Raw genomic sequence first — 13,864 nt, 5'->3', positions numbered from 1 at the left:
ATTGGTACAGCCACTATGGAGAACAGTATGGAGGTTCCTTAGAAAACTAAAAATAGAACTACCGTATGACCCAGTGATCCCACTGCAGGGCATACAACTGGCAAAAACCATAATTCGAAAAGATACATGCACCTCAGTGTTCATTGCAGCACTGTTTACAGTAGCCAAGACAGGGAAACAACCTAAATGTCCATCAACAAATGAGTGGATAGAGGAGATGTGGTACATGTATACAATGGAATATTACTCAGCCATAAAAAAGAACAAAATAATGCCATTTACAACAACATGGATGGACCTAGAGATTGTCATACTGAGTGAAGTAAGTCAGACCAAGAAAGACAAATATCTTATGATATCACTTATATGTGGAATCAAAAAAAAGAGTACAAATGAACTTATTTACAAAACAGAGGTAGAGTCACAGATGTAGAAAACAAATTTATAGCTACCAGGGGATAAGGGGGGGAGGGATAAATTGGGAGATTGGGATTGTCGTATACACACTACTATATATAAAATAGATAATAAGAACCTGCTGTATAGCACAGGGAACTCTACTCAATACTCTGTAATGGCCTATATAGGAAAAGAATATTAAAAAAAAAAAAGAGTGGATATATGCATATGTATAACTGATTCACTTTGCTGCATACCTGAAACTAACACAACATTGTAAATCAACTATACTCCAATAAAAATTTTAAAAATAAAAATTGGGTTAATGATGATGGTCTTGTGGTGTTGCTATGAAGATTAAGTAGCATATGTACAGCAGTTGGTACAAAGTAAGTACTAAATAAATAGTATTTTAAATACTTCACTATGATATTTTTTCAGTACCTATGATTTAGCATTATTTCATTTACTTGTCTTATTCAAGTGATTGTGTTCCCCTATATACTCTCTGTGGTTCGTTGTGCACTATGTTCAAACAAAGCATTTCTGAATGTAGCTTAACCTTGGTCCTCTCATTTTGTTTCCTTTGACAAAGTGGATAGCTGAATACCACTTTTCTTAAAATTAACCGGGATTTAAGTCATTTATCAAATTCCTTCTGATGCTTCTTTTGGGAGACTCCATGATCCCACACTGTTTTGCACTTTCACAAAATTTTTATTTTCCATCTTTTTTGGATCCCTCTCAGTATTCTCTCTCTCTCTCTCGCTAAAGTAGAGATTCCCACAACTTTATGGAATTTTAGGAATACCTATCTCCTGATTCTTGATTGAAAACACCATCTGGTTAAAGCACTTTTTAAAATTTAATTTTTTATTGAAGTATAGTTGATTTACAATGTTTCATGTGTACAGCAAAGTGATTCAGTTATATATATGCATGTGTGTATATATATGTATATATATTCTTTTTTAGATTCTTTTCCATTATAGGTTATTGTAAGATATTGAATAGAGTTCCCTGTGCTATACAGTAGGTCCTTGTTGTTTATCTATTTTATATATAGTAGTGTGTATCTGTTAATCCCAAATTCCTAATTTAAATTAGAAACTTTTTAAAAAGAGAGTTTTAGTATTAATTTTTAAACATTAATTTAAATACTACGTGTGGTATGATATGCCTATTAGAACTTCCTCTACAGTAACTTCACAATGTCATCGATTACCAAAAAGCATTTGTAAGCTTTATTTTTATTCTCTAAACCTCTTGTCACTATTTACCTATTTATTTTGGAGTTACTGACTGTTTAGTTACTGTTAGCATAAAACATCGTTCTTCTATCAGTCATGTCTTTACATATTTCCCTACTAATAGGATATTTGAGAATATTTGAAGTAAAGCCTCCAATGCTTATAAAAATCTATTTAAGTGGGAGTTATTATTGTAAATACACTTTACAGACCTGGAGGAACTTTCATATACTCTTGGTGGGAATGTAAATTGGTGCAGTTACTATGAAAACACTATGGATTTGCCTCAAAAAATTAAGAATAGGGACTTCCCTGGTGGTCCAGTGGTTAAGAATCCACCTTCCAATGCAGGGAACGCAGGTTCGATCACTGGTCGGGGAATTAAGATCCCACATGCCGCAGGTCAACTAAGCCCGGACACTGCAACTACTGAGCCTGCACGCTCTAGAGCCCATGTGCCACAACTAGAGAAGCCCGCACGCCACAATGAAGAGCCTGTGTGCTGCAATGAAAGATCCCGCGTGCCGCAACTAAGACCTGATGCAGCCAAATAAATAAATAAAAAAATTTTTTTTAATTAAGAATAAGACTACCATATGATTCAGCTATTCCACTTCTGGGTATTTATCCAAAGAATATGAGAACACTAATATGAAAAGATATCTGTACCCCTGTGTTCATCATAGCAGTATTTACTACAGCCAAGATATAGAAACAACCTAAGTGCCCATCAATGGATGAATCAATAAAGATGTGTCAGACACAATATGATACTCTGCATACAATGTAATACTAATCAGCCATTTAAAAAAGATGAAATCTTGCCATCTGCAACAGCATGGATGGACCTTGAGGGCATTATGCTAAGTGAAATAAATCAGGAGATGGGGAAGTACAAATACAGTACGATTTCACTCATATGTGAAATCTAAAAATAATTAAAAATAAATGGACAAAACAAAAAAAACAAACACATATATACAGAGAACAGAATAGTAGTTATCAGAGAAGAAGGGGGTGGGGGGAGGGCATGGGTAATGAGGGTCAACTGTATGATAATAAATGGAAACTAAACTTTTGGTGATAAGCACATTGTAGTGTATACAGAAATAAAAATACTGTATACATAAAACTTATCTGTTATAGCCCAATAAAAAAATGGTTAAAAAAAACATGGACTTTGAGGACCATGTACAGAGATACATGGGTACAAATCTAACTCCACTTTTAATTGTGTGGCTGTATTAGTCAGTAGAGTCTGAATTTCAAGTGGCAGAAGAGCAACTCAATATGCCTTAAACAGACGAACAAAGAAACCAAAGAGGAATTTATTGCTTCATGTAAACTAGCAAGTTAAAGTTAAATCAGGAATCACATAGAGCTGGACCAAGTCCCATCTGAGTCACATGGGTTGTTTTTTTTTTTCACTTCTCCCTGCCCTTCTCTCTCTCAAGCTTGCCTCTTCATCTCTCTGTGTATTGGTGTGTGCCCATCTAACTGTCGCATGTCACATGGGGTAAGAAAATAATGGCCATTTCCTATGGCTCCCTTTCCTAAAGTGTTGGTGGGGAATGGGGGAAGGCATAGGAGAGGACTCTGCATGGTTCATTTGGATCACAAGCTTATCTCTAGATCTGTCACTTTAGCCGGGAGGAATGAGGTCCTTTGATTAGGAGACCAAAAAGGCAGATACATTGACCAGGAATCCTGCCAGAATCACATAATACGTGTCGATATTGTTTTTTATCACTCTGTTTTCTTATCCATAAAATGTGAAATCACTCTCCCCTCAATAGGGTGGTAGTGATGATGAAATGACACTATGTTTGGAAAAGATATAATATAGAACTGAGCAATAAATGATAACTATTAACATTTATTATAATAGTAAAATAAAAATGAAGACTGCTATGTAGTAGGAACAGAAACAACCTTCTTTTCTTGATCTAGACAGGAATCTTTTGCTTGTCTTGTTAACCCACCTCCCTCTCCCCAAGGAAAGAGCAAATTTAAAGAGCAGAGACCCATGACTTTTATTCCTCATGTTTCCATGACAACAACTAACACAGAGAAAGGAAAGAAACTAACATATATTAAGCACTATGCACTTCAGTAGAGACCTTGACATGGGATCTACTTAAATGCACCAAACACAGCAACTTGCTCAGAGCAGTCATTTGATAGCTATTTGTTCAATAAATGCAAATTGATTGATGTTATACATCTGGCATAAGGTAACTTCTTAAAAGTTCAAGACGAAGCAGAACACATTGTATTGTATTACAAGTAATAGCAACTCTTTGATATTTCACATTAAAAAAAGAACTTTCATCAGGTTTCTCTAAATTCTTTTGAAAGCAAATTTTGTCCTAATAGAAAGCATAATCTGGGCCAGCTGGAATTTTGAATTCCAGAGTCTTATGTCTACCATTACAGTTTCAGTGAGAACACTGCACTTAGGACTAGACTAAGGCTTGTGCCTGGGGATTAATATTCTGAAAAAGCAATCAAATCGAACAAGATAAGTTGATTTGTTGAAACAGGAAATTTCAGACTCATCAATGCAGTGAAATAAGGTACATATGCTTCTCAGAGTTATTTGCCCTCATCTTTGAGAGTTGCTTTGGCTTAGTCCATCAGCACTTCTGACCTGTTAATTGGAATTTCTCATGCTCTTTTCTCTTATAATACTGGGGAGTTTATGGTGCTTGGAGATCCCAGAAAGACAAGAATATTTTCAGACAGAAAAAGCTGAGATGCAGCTGAATTTAAACACATGTATAATGCTAGTTCCAACATCTGAGTGCAAGACATGAATGGAGAAGTGATGACTAAATAGGCAGATGAAAATAGTGGTATAAAGGGACCTCCTAGGATTCCTCCTCTGGAATAAAACCAGGACTATACTCCATAGTGGGGTTAACATATTGCAATGGGGGAAACAAGAACCTCATACTGCTTTCTCCTGTGGCCCTACTTTTTCCTTGGCATAGCTTTATTCCTATTTATTTGCACACTAGACATGTCACCCATTTAAAGAATTAGGCTGCTGGGTTGGAATCCTTGCTTTGCCGGTTGGTTTCTGCATGAGCTTTGTTTGCCAAGTTGCTCAATATCTCTGTACTTCAGTTTCTTCATATATAAATTGAGGAGATGATTATTTTCGTGGAGGGTCATTGAAGGAATTGAAAGACATAATAAAGGTAAAGTTATACATCAGTGATTGTCCCATAGTATGTGTTCTATAAATAACAGTTGATATATTACTATAATGCAGCATGTGAGTGTTTGATGATTGAATCAATCAAGAGCTGTGCAAATTGGAAAAACTTGGTATTACCTACAAAGATCAACAAGGCTGTAAGGCTGTGCCATGGTGCTGATCCTTAAAGAATGGGTGGATTTCCAGGCAAAGAAAAGAAAAGAATATCACAAGTAGTAGGAAGAGGTAGCTGAACAAAGCAGTCCAAAATGGCTAGATCCCAGTGTTCCAGGAAGAAGATGGTAGGAACATATATTCTATTTCCTTAAATACAATTGGAGCTGCAGTCACCACATTTAGAAACAAATCATGTTTTCAGAAGAGAAATCTTGGTTTGAACATTTGACTTCTCTCTTGACACATGGTAAATTGTTTACATGTTTGAGTCTCCTACCTGATCGTAACACCTTAAGCTCTGAGACCATGACTTAGTCATTTATATCTCCACAACAGTGCCTAGTCAAGTGTTGGGAATATAGTCATTGTTCAATAAATGTTTGTTGAGGGAGTTAAGGAATCACTGAATCAATGAGTATTCATTTTGAAGACTGTATACATAACAACTTTCTGTGATAGGTGACGGTTAGAAGATACTTAGTTCTGATCTTACCATACATATGTTAGACATCACATTTCAGTATATGTTTAGAAAGAAAAGCCAATCTCACTGACTAGAGATTCCATGGTAATGAGAGCTATTGTCCGGATGCTCAGATGTTTTAAAAGCGACCAGTAATTGTAACTCAATCAAAAATGAAAATCTCTGAATTGGGAGGTGATCTCTGGAAGCACTGCTAGAGGAGTAGAGAAGTGAGACAGGGAAGGAAAGGAAACCAAAAAGGGTGTGATAATGAGCAGGTTACCACTGTGTGGAGCTTTGCCTCAACCCCGCCTGCTGGGGAATCTCTGAGTGAATAGAGCAAGGCTCAGATTCACCCTAGCTGAGGGGTGAGGAACCTGGAGTATTTATCTACCAGCTTATGTCAGTCTCAGATGAGGCTGCTCCTGGAGGTGTTAACTCTGTAGCACTCCCGCCTGTCCAGCATGCAAGACAAATATGCTTCATGCACCCAGAGAACATTTTAAGGCAGAGCTGCAGGGGATTTCAGGGGATTGCAATGGAGGCCATACGCTGAGGGCACATGGACACTTCCTTTGCTATGGCCTACCATAGCCCATACCTCGCACTACCCAGATTCACTCATGCTGCAGGTTAAGTTCATTCTGTCCTTTCACTGATTATTTTAGGAGGTCACTTGTCACAGTTCCACAAGAGAGAGAAAGAAAGACAGAGAGAACTTACAAGAGGAGGCCTATAGTCTCAGCTGTTGTAGTTAATCTTGAAACCATAATCGATATTTGTCGTTTCCCTCCTTTATTACCTCCATGCCCTCAACCAAACTGCTTCTCATCTAGGTTCATCGCGTGGTGCAATAACTCAGCCTTTTATCCCTGAGAGAATGAGTCCCTGGTTACTTGTCCTCATTAAGATATTGTTGTTGTCATTGCCCTTTTGTTTCTCACCAGGGACGCATCAACAGGCAGGCCAGTGAGTTGCATGATTTCCAGACATATCCCTCCCTGCTCCATTATTTAACAGCAACCCTATGTCCTCCTCATAATCAGGATGAATTACCCCTGTCTGTATAGTAACTGCCTTCTCTGACTGCTGGCCTGTGGGCATAAGAGCCAAGAAGAACCAGGCAGCAGCTGAAGCTGTAGATTTACTGTGTGCCCTGGTAGACATAGCAAGACTTCTAACTCTGCAGAACTGGAAGTTGTAAAAAGGGGAAGGCCACTTTCTTTTTCTTTTTAATTTATTTTACTGAAGTATAGTTGATTTATAATGTTGTGTTGATTTCTGCTGTAGAGCAAAGTGATTCCGTTATACATATATAATACATACACATTCTTTTCCATTATGGTTTATCATAGGATATTGAATATAGTTCCCTGGGCTATACAGTAGGATGGGAAGCCCATTTTCTTAAGTGGATTATTTAAAGAGCTAGTGGGAGGCTTCACTCCTACTTCCACCTTTCGATGCTCGCTATTCAGGACTCAGCACTACATATACTAACATCATTTAACAGCACAACCACATCTTGAACCTTAACCATGTAGGGTGTCATTCCCAGCAAAACACAACAACATATTTACAATCTCAAACCTGGTCTACAGAGACCAGTCACCACTAAGCTTCTCACTGAAGCTGCCATACCTCTCTGGGGACATTCCTTATTGCTTTAGTGAAGGGAGTGTCTTCTGGACTCTCCTGGGAAACATAATCAACCTGTAGTTTCTCTGACATTACGGAATAAATACATTATAACATGCCCACCTCTCTGAGACCTTGGTACTCTTCTCCAGTGCTTTGCCAAGGTAGTTCTGGCAACTTCACATCATTTATTTTAGACCAACATCCTTTCCAAGCTTCAAAGAGCTATTCCAGTAGCACATTGGGATCAGCTCCAGGTATACTTGCCAGAATGTTAAAAATTAACTCATGAAAGAGTGCTCTCACAGAAATAATGATCTGGTCTTACATTCTGTCCTCCCTGATCTAGCATCTCAAGACCAATTCCTCTGAATGTTTTCCAGATTCCTACTAGCATTTATTAGCCAGGTTCTGTAGTTCACTTGATTAATCATCCATTTCATCCTACAACATAGATCATACTTTTCCACTCAAGTCATACTGAGACTTGATCCTAATTATTTGTCCAGAAGCAATGAGGGGAGATGGGAGCAGAGCTTGAGAAGGGAAGTATCACTATATAAAACATCCTACTGAGGTGAGGCTTTAACATGGTAATTGACTGTTCTCCCACTGGAAAGGGTAAGGGCCTCTTTTTCTGGAGCAGAGTTTCAGAAGATTCTCTGGGTTCAAGACTCTTAAGAGCATCTACCCAAATATCTCCTCCGATGTTTCAGTGTCTGACTATTTCCCTATACAGATCCTGATTATAGTGGAGAAGACTTGCTAGCTCTGTGAATTCGGCCTCCTTTATAACTCTACTTTTCCTAAAATTAAATCTTAGTCCCGATTTTCAGCATGGTCTATCCTGTAGCTGAAGGAAACGAAGGTCATTTTGATTGTTGCTTGGAGGTCTTTAAACTTTTACACCAAATCTTGAGTTGAGTGTTGGCTGACCCAAGTCTGTAATTTTTTTCCCTATGGAGTTTTATGGAAGTTAACTCTGCAATCTCATGTCTTTCAAATACAAGAGCAATAGGATTTTACTTCTGTCTGTATTCTATCCCAATCCACCTCATGAGAGTCTTAGTAATTATGGCGCTGTAGCCTGCCAGGGATTAGCTCCCCTACATTATCCACCAGCAAGGGGGTCCCTGCTACCATCTGGTAGTGAATCACTCAGTTCAAACGCTGGTATTGAGGATCTGTTTCCTAAACCGCCTCTGTCCCAACTAGCTTAGGCGAGGTTTGGGTTCCCATATAAGACCCTGAAACAGGATTTGAGTGAAAGTAGTTTATTTGGAAAGTGACCTAGGAAGCACCAGTAGAAGAGTGGGGAAGTGAGGAAAGAAGGAAATGAAGCCAATAAAGGATGCAGCAGGTGGGAAGGCTTCCCCTGTGGGAACCAAGGACTATTAGTGCCACTGGGGTTGTCTAAGAGGCTGCATAGAGCATGCCTCAGAACTGGTCTTCCCAAGAGACAAAGAACCTAAGGTATTCATCCCCCAGTCCCTGCTATCATTGGTTTTGGGCTGCTCTGGAGACCTTAACTCACTGGCCTGCCTGCCTCTTGCGTCAAGGGCTCCAGAGGCCAGAGAATGCCCTTAGGGAAAGGGTCACAGAGACAAATAATAGGAAGCTGTGTGGTTGGTACTTACGGAAACAATGACTGCCAAGATAATATGGAGAGGACACCCAAAAACACTGGTTACAAAGCTCCTGTGAGTGCATTATGAATATTAATGAAAAATAGTGCCTTTAAACAGTAGTAGCTACCTGCAGCATACCTGCACCACAGCCATTGTGTAAAGCAAGATATCACCATGCATATTTTAGTTGTTTCTCTGTATGTTGATTAGCTTGGCACCCTTCCTGACCAGAATATATGAGGATATATTCCTCTGCTTAACCAAAAATGTGTATATGTACTGCTTGCTTTCCTGACCTAAACGCCAATGTGAACTGTAGATATAGATGCTTTGGATTCATCTCCGTTTTAATAGTACCATTCCTTTAAGTGCATATTTCGCATCTCTTTTTTGAAATTAAATTTTAGAAATGGGTCTTGAGAACTATGGACACACAGTCAAAAAAAAAAAGTTTAGAATACTAAGAAACTTAAAGCACTTGCAGAAATAAGGAAACAGCATCTTTTAATGTTTTATTTTCACTTGTGAAAATATATATAATATGTATTACACGCACAGAAGAGTCCCACAGCTTGAGTCACAGAAAGCTAAAAGAAAGGCACATACCAGGGGCAGTCTTTTCATAAAGTTTTCAGTTAAACCAACATTCAGGGCATGGCAAGGGACAATAAAAGCAACAAAAGCACAGGAAGCCTGTGTACATGACTCTGAAGAGCTAAATCAGAGACAACTTTAGGTCTGTTGAGAATGGAGGTCATCTCTGGAGAAAATACTGTTTCTACTTAGTAGGCCTGTCAGACCAGCAGAGGATGTACTGAAATATGAACAAAGACACCAGGGGCAAAGTGAAAGCCAATGCTTAACTTGACAGCTAGTCTGTTCTTCTCCCCCTTCTCTTTCAGACCTGAGGCCTTGGCTGACTCAAAGAAGCAAATAACCAGGCTGACTCTGGCCCTGCACAATTATGGTCAGCTACAAGACAGAATTTTGTAACAGACTAAATATTTTAAAAGCTTGTAAACACTGTGCTGATGCTGAGAAAAACATAAAAAGAACATTTGCTATTTCTCTTAGAGGAAAGATACAGGCATAGATCTTTGGCTTGCCCCAGGTGTATCCCTATCCTGATATTTGCCCAAAATGGTAGGAACTGAGACACAATTCATGAGATGATTGGATCACTTCCATCATATGCCAGCACAGGAGCCTACTAGGATTTAGCACAGCTGGAGCAGCTGACAACCCTGGGAGATGTGAGATGGGGCCTCACGATGTCAGGCTGAATGGATTCCATCAGGTCACACTCGTTCGCAAGTATATGTTTCACCAGGCATCTGGAAGCTTCATCAATGTTGATATTTTCCTAAGGGGAGAAAACAGCTCTTATTATTCAATATTCTACAAGGATGCTATGGCAGAGATTTATATGAGACAAAAAGGCAGTATTTAAATATCTCTTCCTAAACCCTATCCATGCATCCTCTTTCTATTCCCTTCACTCTCATTTATTACCTCTAAGAACTTTACTCTTCAGTCCTTCACAAAAGTAAAATATGTATTTGTTTTGTCACTTAGGAGGAATAGTGTTTGGTGGGCTCACTTAGTAGATTGAACTTAAATTAGAGGGCAATTTGCTTATTTTTACATACTCTTACATTATAGCATAATATTGTAGAAGACACAGTAGGTCTTCAATCTAATTTAGGTTCATAATTGCACTCTGCCATATACTACCTTTGTGACCTTGATGTGAAATAGGAATAATAAGACACCTCTTGCAGCAGTCATTAGTGGTTTCACAAGTACTCTGGCTCTCTGCCTTCCAGTCAAATGGTAGGAGTGCCCTGCTCTGACCTCTTTGAAGTTAGGCATGGACACGTGACTTTCATGGGACAATGAAATGGGAGGATAACTGATGTGTCTCACTTTCACTTTCATGTAGAAGCAATAAGAGACAATGCTCAATTCACCATGTTCTTTTCTCCCTGCTTCTGCAAACATGGAAAGCACAGAGATGGAAATTCTCTTGGCCTAAGTCTATGAATGAGGTTCAAAAAGAGCCAAGTATCCTATGATGATTCATGTAGGATGAATGATAATTATGACTTTAAGCCACTGAGATTTGGGGTTGTTTATTACGGTGACATTACTTAGACAATCCAGGTGGACATAACTCTTCAAAGAAAAATATGAAATCAGAAATATGAATCTAGTTTCAAGAATGAATTAAGCTTCAACTTGGAGAAAATATGGAGCAAACCTTTGAATCTAAAATATATTGTTTCATTCTTGGGAATCCATTCCATGGCAATAAAAGCATTTGTGCCTCAGGAAAGATGTACAAGAATGTTTATTGTAGAACTTTTCATAACCAATAAAAAAAGAAAAAAGAAGAGAAAGAAAAAAGAAAAACTGGAAAAGCTGAGGATGCTCATGAACAGGAATGGAATACACACAACATGGAATATTTTGCAATAGCAGAACATGGATGAACCTTGAAAACATCATGCTAAGTGAAAGAAGGCAGTCACAAAGGACCACATATTGTATGATTCATTTACATGAAATGTTCAAAATAGGCAAATCCAAGGAGACAGAAAACAGATTGTTGGTGGTTGGCTAGGGCCGGGTGGGGAAAGTGATTGTCGGGAATTGGAGTGATTGCTAGTGGATGCAGGGTGGGTGGCGTTTCTTTTTGGAGTGATGAAAATGTTCTAAAATTGGTTGTGGTGATGCTTGCACAACTCTGGGTATACTAAAAACCATTGGATTGTACACCTTAAAGGGGTGAATTGTACAGCATGTGAATTATATCTCAGTAGAATTATAGGAAAAGAATGAGATTACCGGGTCAAAAAAATATATATAGTTTATTCAGTAACTATAGATTAAGTTGCCTTTTCTCTGCTAGTCAGAAAACTGAGAAATACAGAATATTTACTACTAATATGCTAAACAAAAAACCTTGATCTCTTGTAAAGTCAGATTTGACTGTCTTTATCACAATTTGTAGAACTTCTCTGATGTGTCTCCTTATATTCAATGGAAAGAGAGAAGGACATTTTTGTCAAATTGTTTTGCCACAAGGCCTTGTTGTCCAATCTGAAGTATAACTACTTATCCCTAATTTTTGTATGTATGTCAGCGTTGTTGATATATTTTGAGATCATTGCATGAAATCATATTACATGGAAAATGTATTGCATGAAATCATATTACATGGAAAATGTAAGAGGTAGTGATGTTTTCCAAATGGTATCTATGGCTAATGCAATTAGCTGTAAATATTCATTAGCACATTTCCGATCATTCAAGCCCAACCCTGAGTTCACTTGCTATGAAAGCTTAAGGTAACTTTTCAAGTTCCAGAAACAACAAACCTCTCCCATTTACAGAGCCTTAATAAAAATTCCTCTTAGGGTTTCTAAATCTGAAACAAGGTGAAGTTCTGGTTGCTTTTTTGTTTGTTTGTGATGTTGTTGTTACTCGTTTTTACACCAGACCAGAATTCACGTCTCTGAGCTTCCCTTTCCTCATCTATATGACGTTCTCGATGAGAATACTTATCTAATAAAAAATTGCTTTTCTTTATGGGATGTAGGGGTTATTGGTGCTTTCGCAGTGCTGGGCACTTCATATACCTAATCTTATTTAAACCCATTTAAAGCCCTGTAAGACAAGGATTAGTTTTTTGTTATTATTTATTTTGTCGTTATTGTTGGGATAGAGGTGAGAGTGACCTTTCTCCCTTCAGCTGAAGTATCTGCCTTATGCCATGGAAACCCGTCCATAGAGAGTAGCCATACTTCTACCCTCTTCCCACTGCCCATGCTCACCATGCCTTCTGTCACTCTTCTTCTTCCTAGTATCAGGCCCAGGGATCACATTTAAACTACCTGCTCCCAGGAAGTAATCTGACGTAGGCAGAGTCTGGATCTTTGGGACAGACCCAGGTCAATGCTTTGCTCTCGGGTCCAGGTGCTTGTTTATGTGATCAGTTAGAAGCCTGGCCCATGGTCCTCCACTGCCTCTTATTCAAGGAAAGTGGGGAAGTGTAGCTTCACTTAGCCTCCCAGGCTTTGGCCTCTAGGGCCAGCACATCTCACTAAAGAAGCTCTACGTTTGGGTGGTTTGAAGCTGCTTTCCTAGCCATTAATAAACATATACTTTGATTCTCTTTTGGCTATTGCTTGTGTGTTGGGGAACGAGCAACAACATCTCACCCCAAATACCAAACACAGGACATCATCGTATCTGTTTACAGGTAAGGAAACTTAAGTTTAGAGAGAATAAGAGACTTCCCCCACAAAAGCATGCAGCAGGTGGGTCTGAGGGCCAGAACTCACATGCAGGTGTTTCTGACATCAAAGCCTGGCTCTTACCAAGCTATATTCGTTTTCAAGACTGTTTTGAAAATCAAGTGCAATAACAAATAAAAGTTCTTACTACAGGGTTAGGTCCAATGGGTGCAAAATAAATCTTAGTCCCCTTCTCTTTCATAAAGCAAGTTTTAAGCATCAAAAAGGGCCTTCCTTCACATACAAGTTAGATTTGACAGTAGTATATTTAATACCTCCACTCAAATATTAACATCATAGTTAAATAGGGTTTTCTTTCATTAATGTACAAATTGGCAAAATCTACTAACGAAGAGGGTGCAGTGTGGACAAATGAATGAAAATCCATCATCATTATGAGAAAAACAACTAAAACCTAAGCCCAATTAGTGGCAGCCTAGCAGGATCATTTTAGTAAAAGATAAGATGATGCTGGTGAAACTGTGACCTTTAACCCACTGAGTAAAGGCTAGCTGGTGTTAGGACTAAGGCAGGAGATTATGCAGGATGGGGTTCTGGACCAAGGAAACCATCAGAACCAAGGAATGGCTGTACCTGCTTTTAGATTTTATACAGGAACAGGGTAGCAGTCCCTGATGACTGAGTCACAGTCATTCAATTAATATTATTTAGAGTCCCACTAAGTATGAGGTATACAAAGATAAAGAGGTTAAAATAAGCTCTGTCCTTGACTGAGCTTGTACTAGCAAGGTAAACAGCAGAGGTATAAGGTTGGAAAGGGCATCTGGAGCCAGGTTACTGTAGAGCCT

The 13,864-nt window shown here is 38.6% G+C and overlaps 1 protein-coding gene across 1 annotated transcript in view; it reads right to left on the bottom strand.

Annotated features, from left to right (window-relative positions):
• Nucleotides 1-9,248: 9,248 nt before the first annotated feature.
• RAB38 (RAB38, member RAS oncogene family) overlaps nucleotides 9,249-13,864 on the bottom strand; it is a 63,136-nt gene continuing 58,520 nt past the window's right edge. Inside the window, exon 3 of the mRNA XM_059929419.1 lies at nucleotides 9,249-10,120. Coding sequence (XP_059785402.1) covers nucleotides 9,968-10,120 — 153 coding nt within the window. The 3' untranslated portion in view covers nucleotides 9,249-9,967. The remainder of the gene's footprint in view (nucleotides 10,121-13,864) is intronic.

Source organism: Balaenoptera ricei, chromosome 8 (assembly GCF_028023285.1).
Source record: "Balaenoptera ricei isolate mBalRic1 chromosome 8, mBalRic1.hap2, whole genome shotgun sequence".
NCBI classification, from domain to species: domain Eukaryota; kingdom Metazoa; phylum Chordata; class Mammalia; order Artiodactyla; family Balaenopteridae; genus Balaenoptera; species Balaenoptera ricei.
The sequence above is the reverse complement of the archived record's forward strand: the minus strand, read 5'-3'. Positions and strand labels throughout refer to the sequence as shown.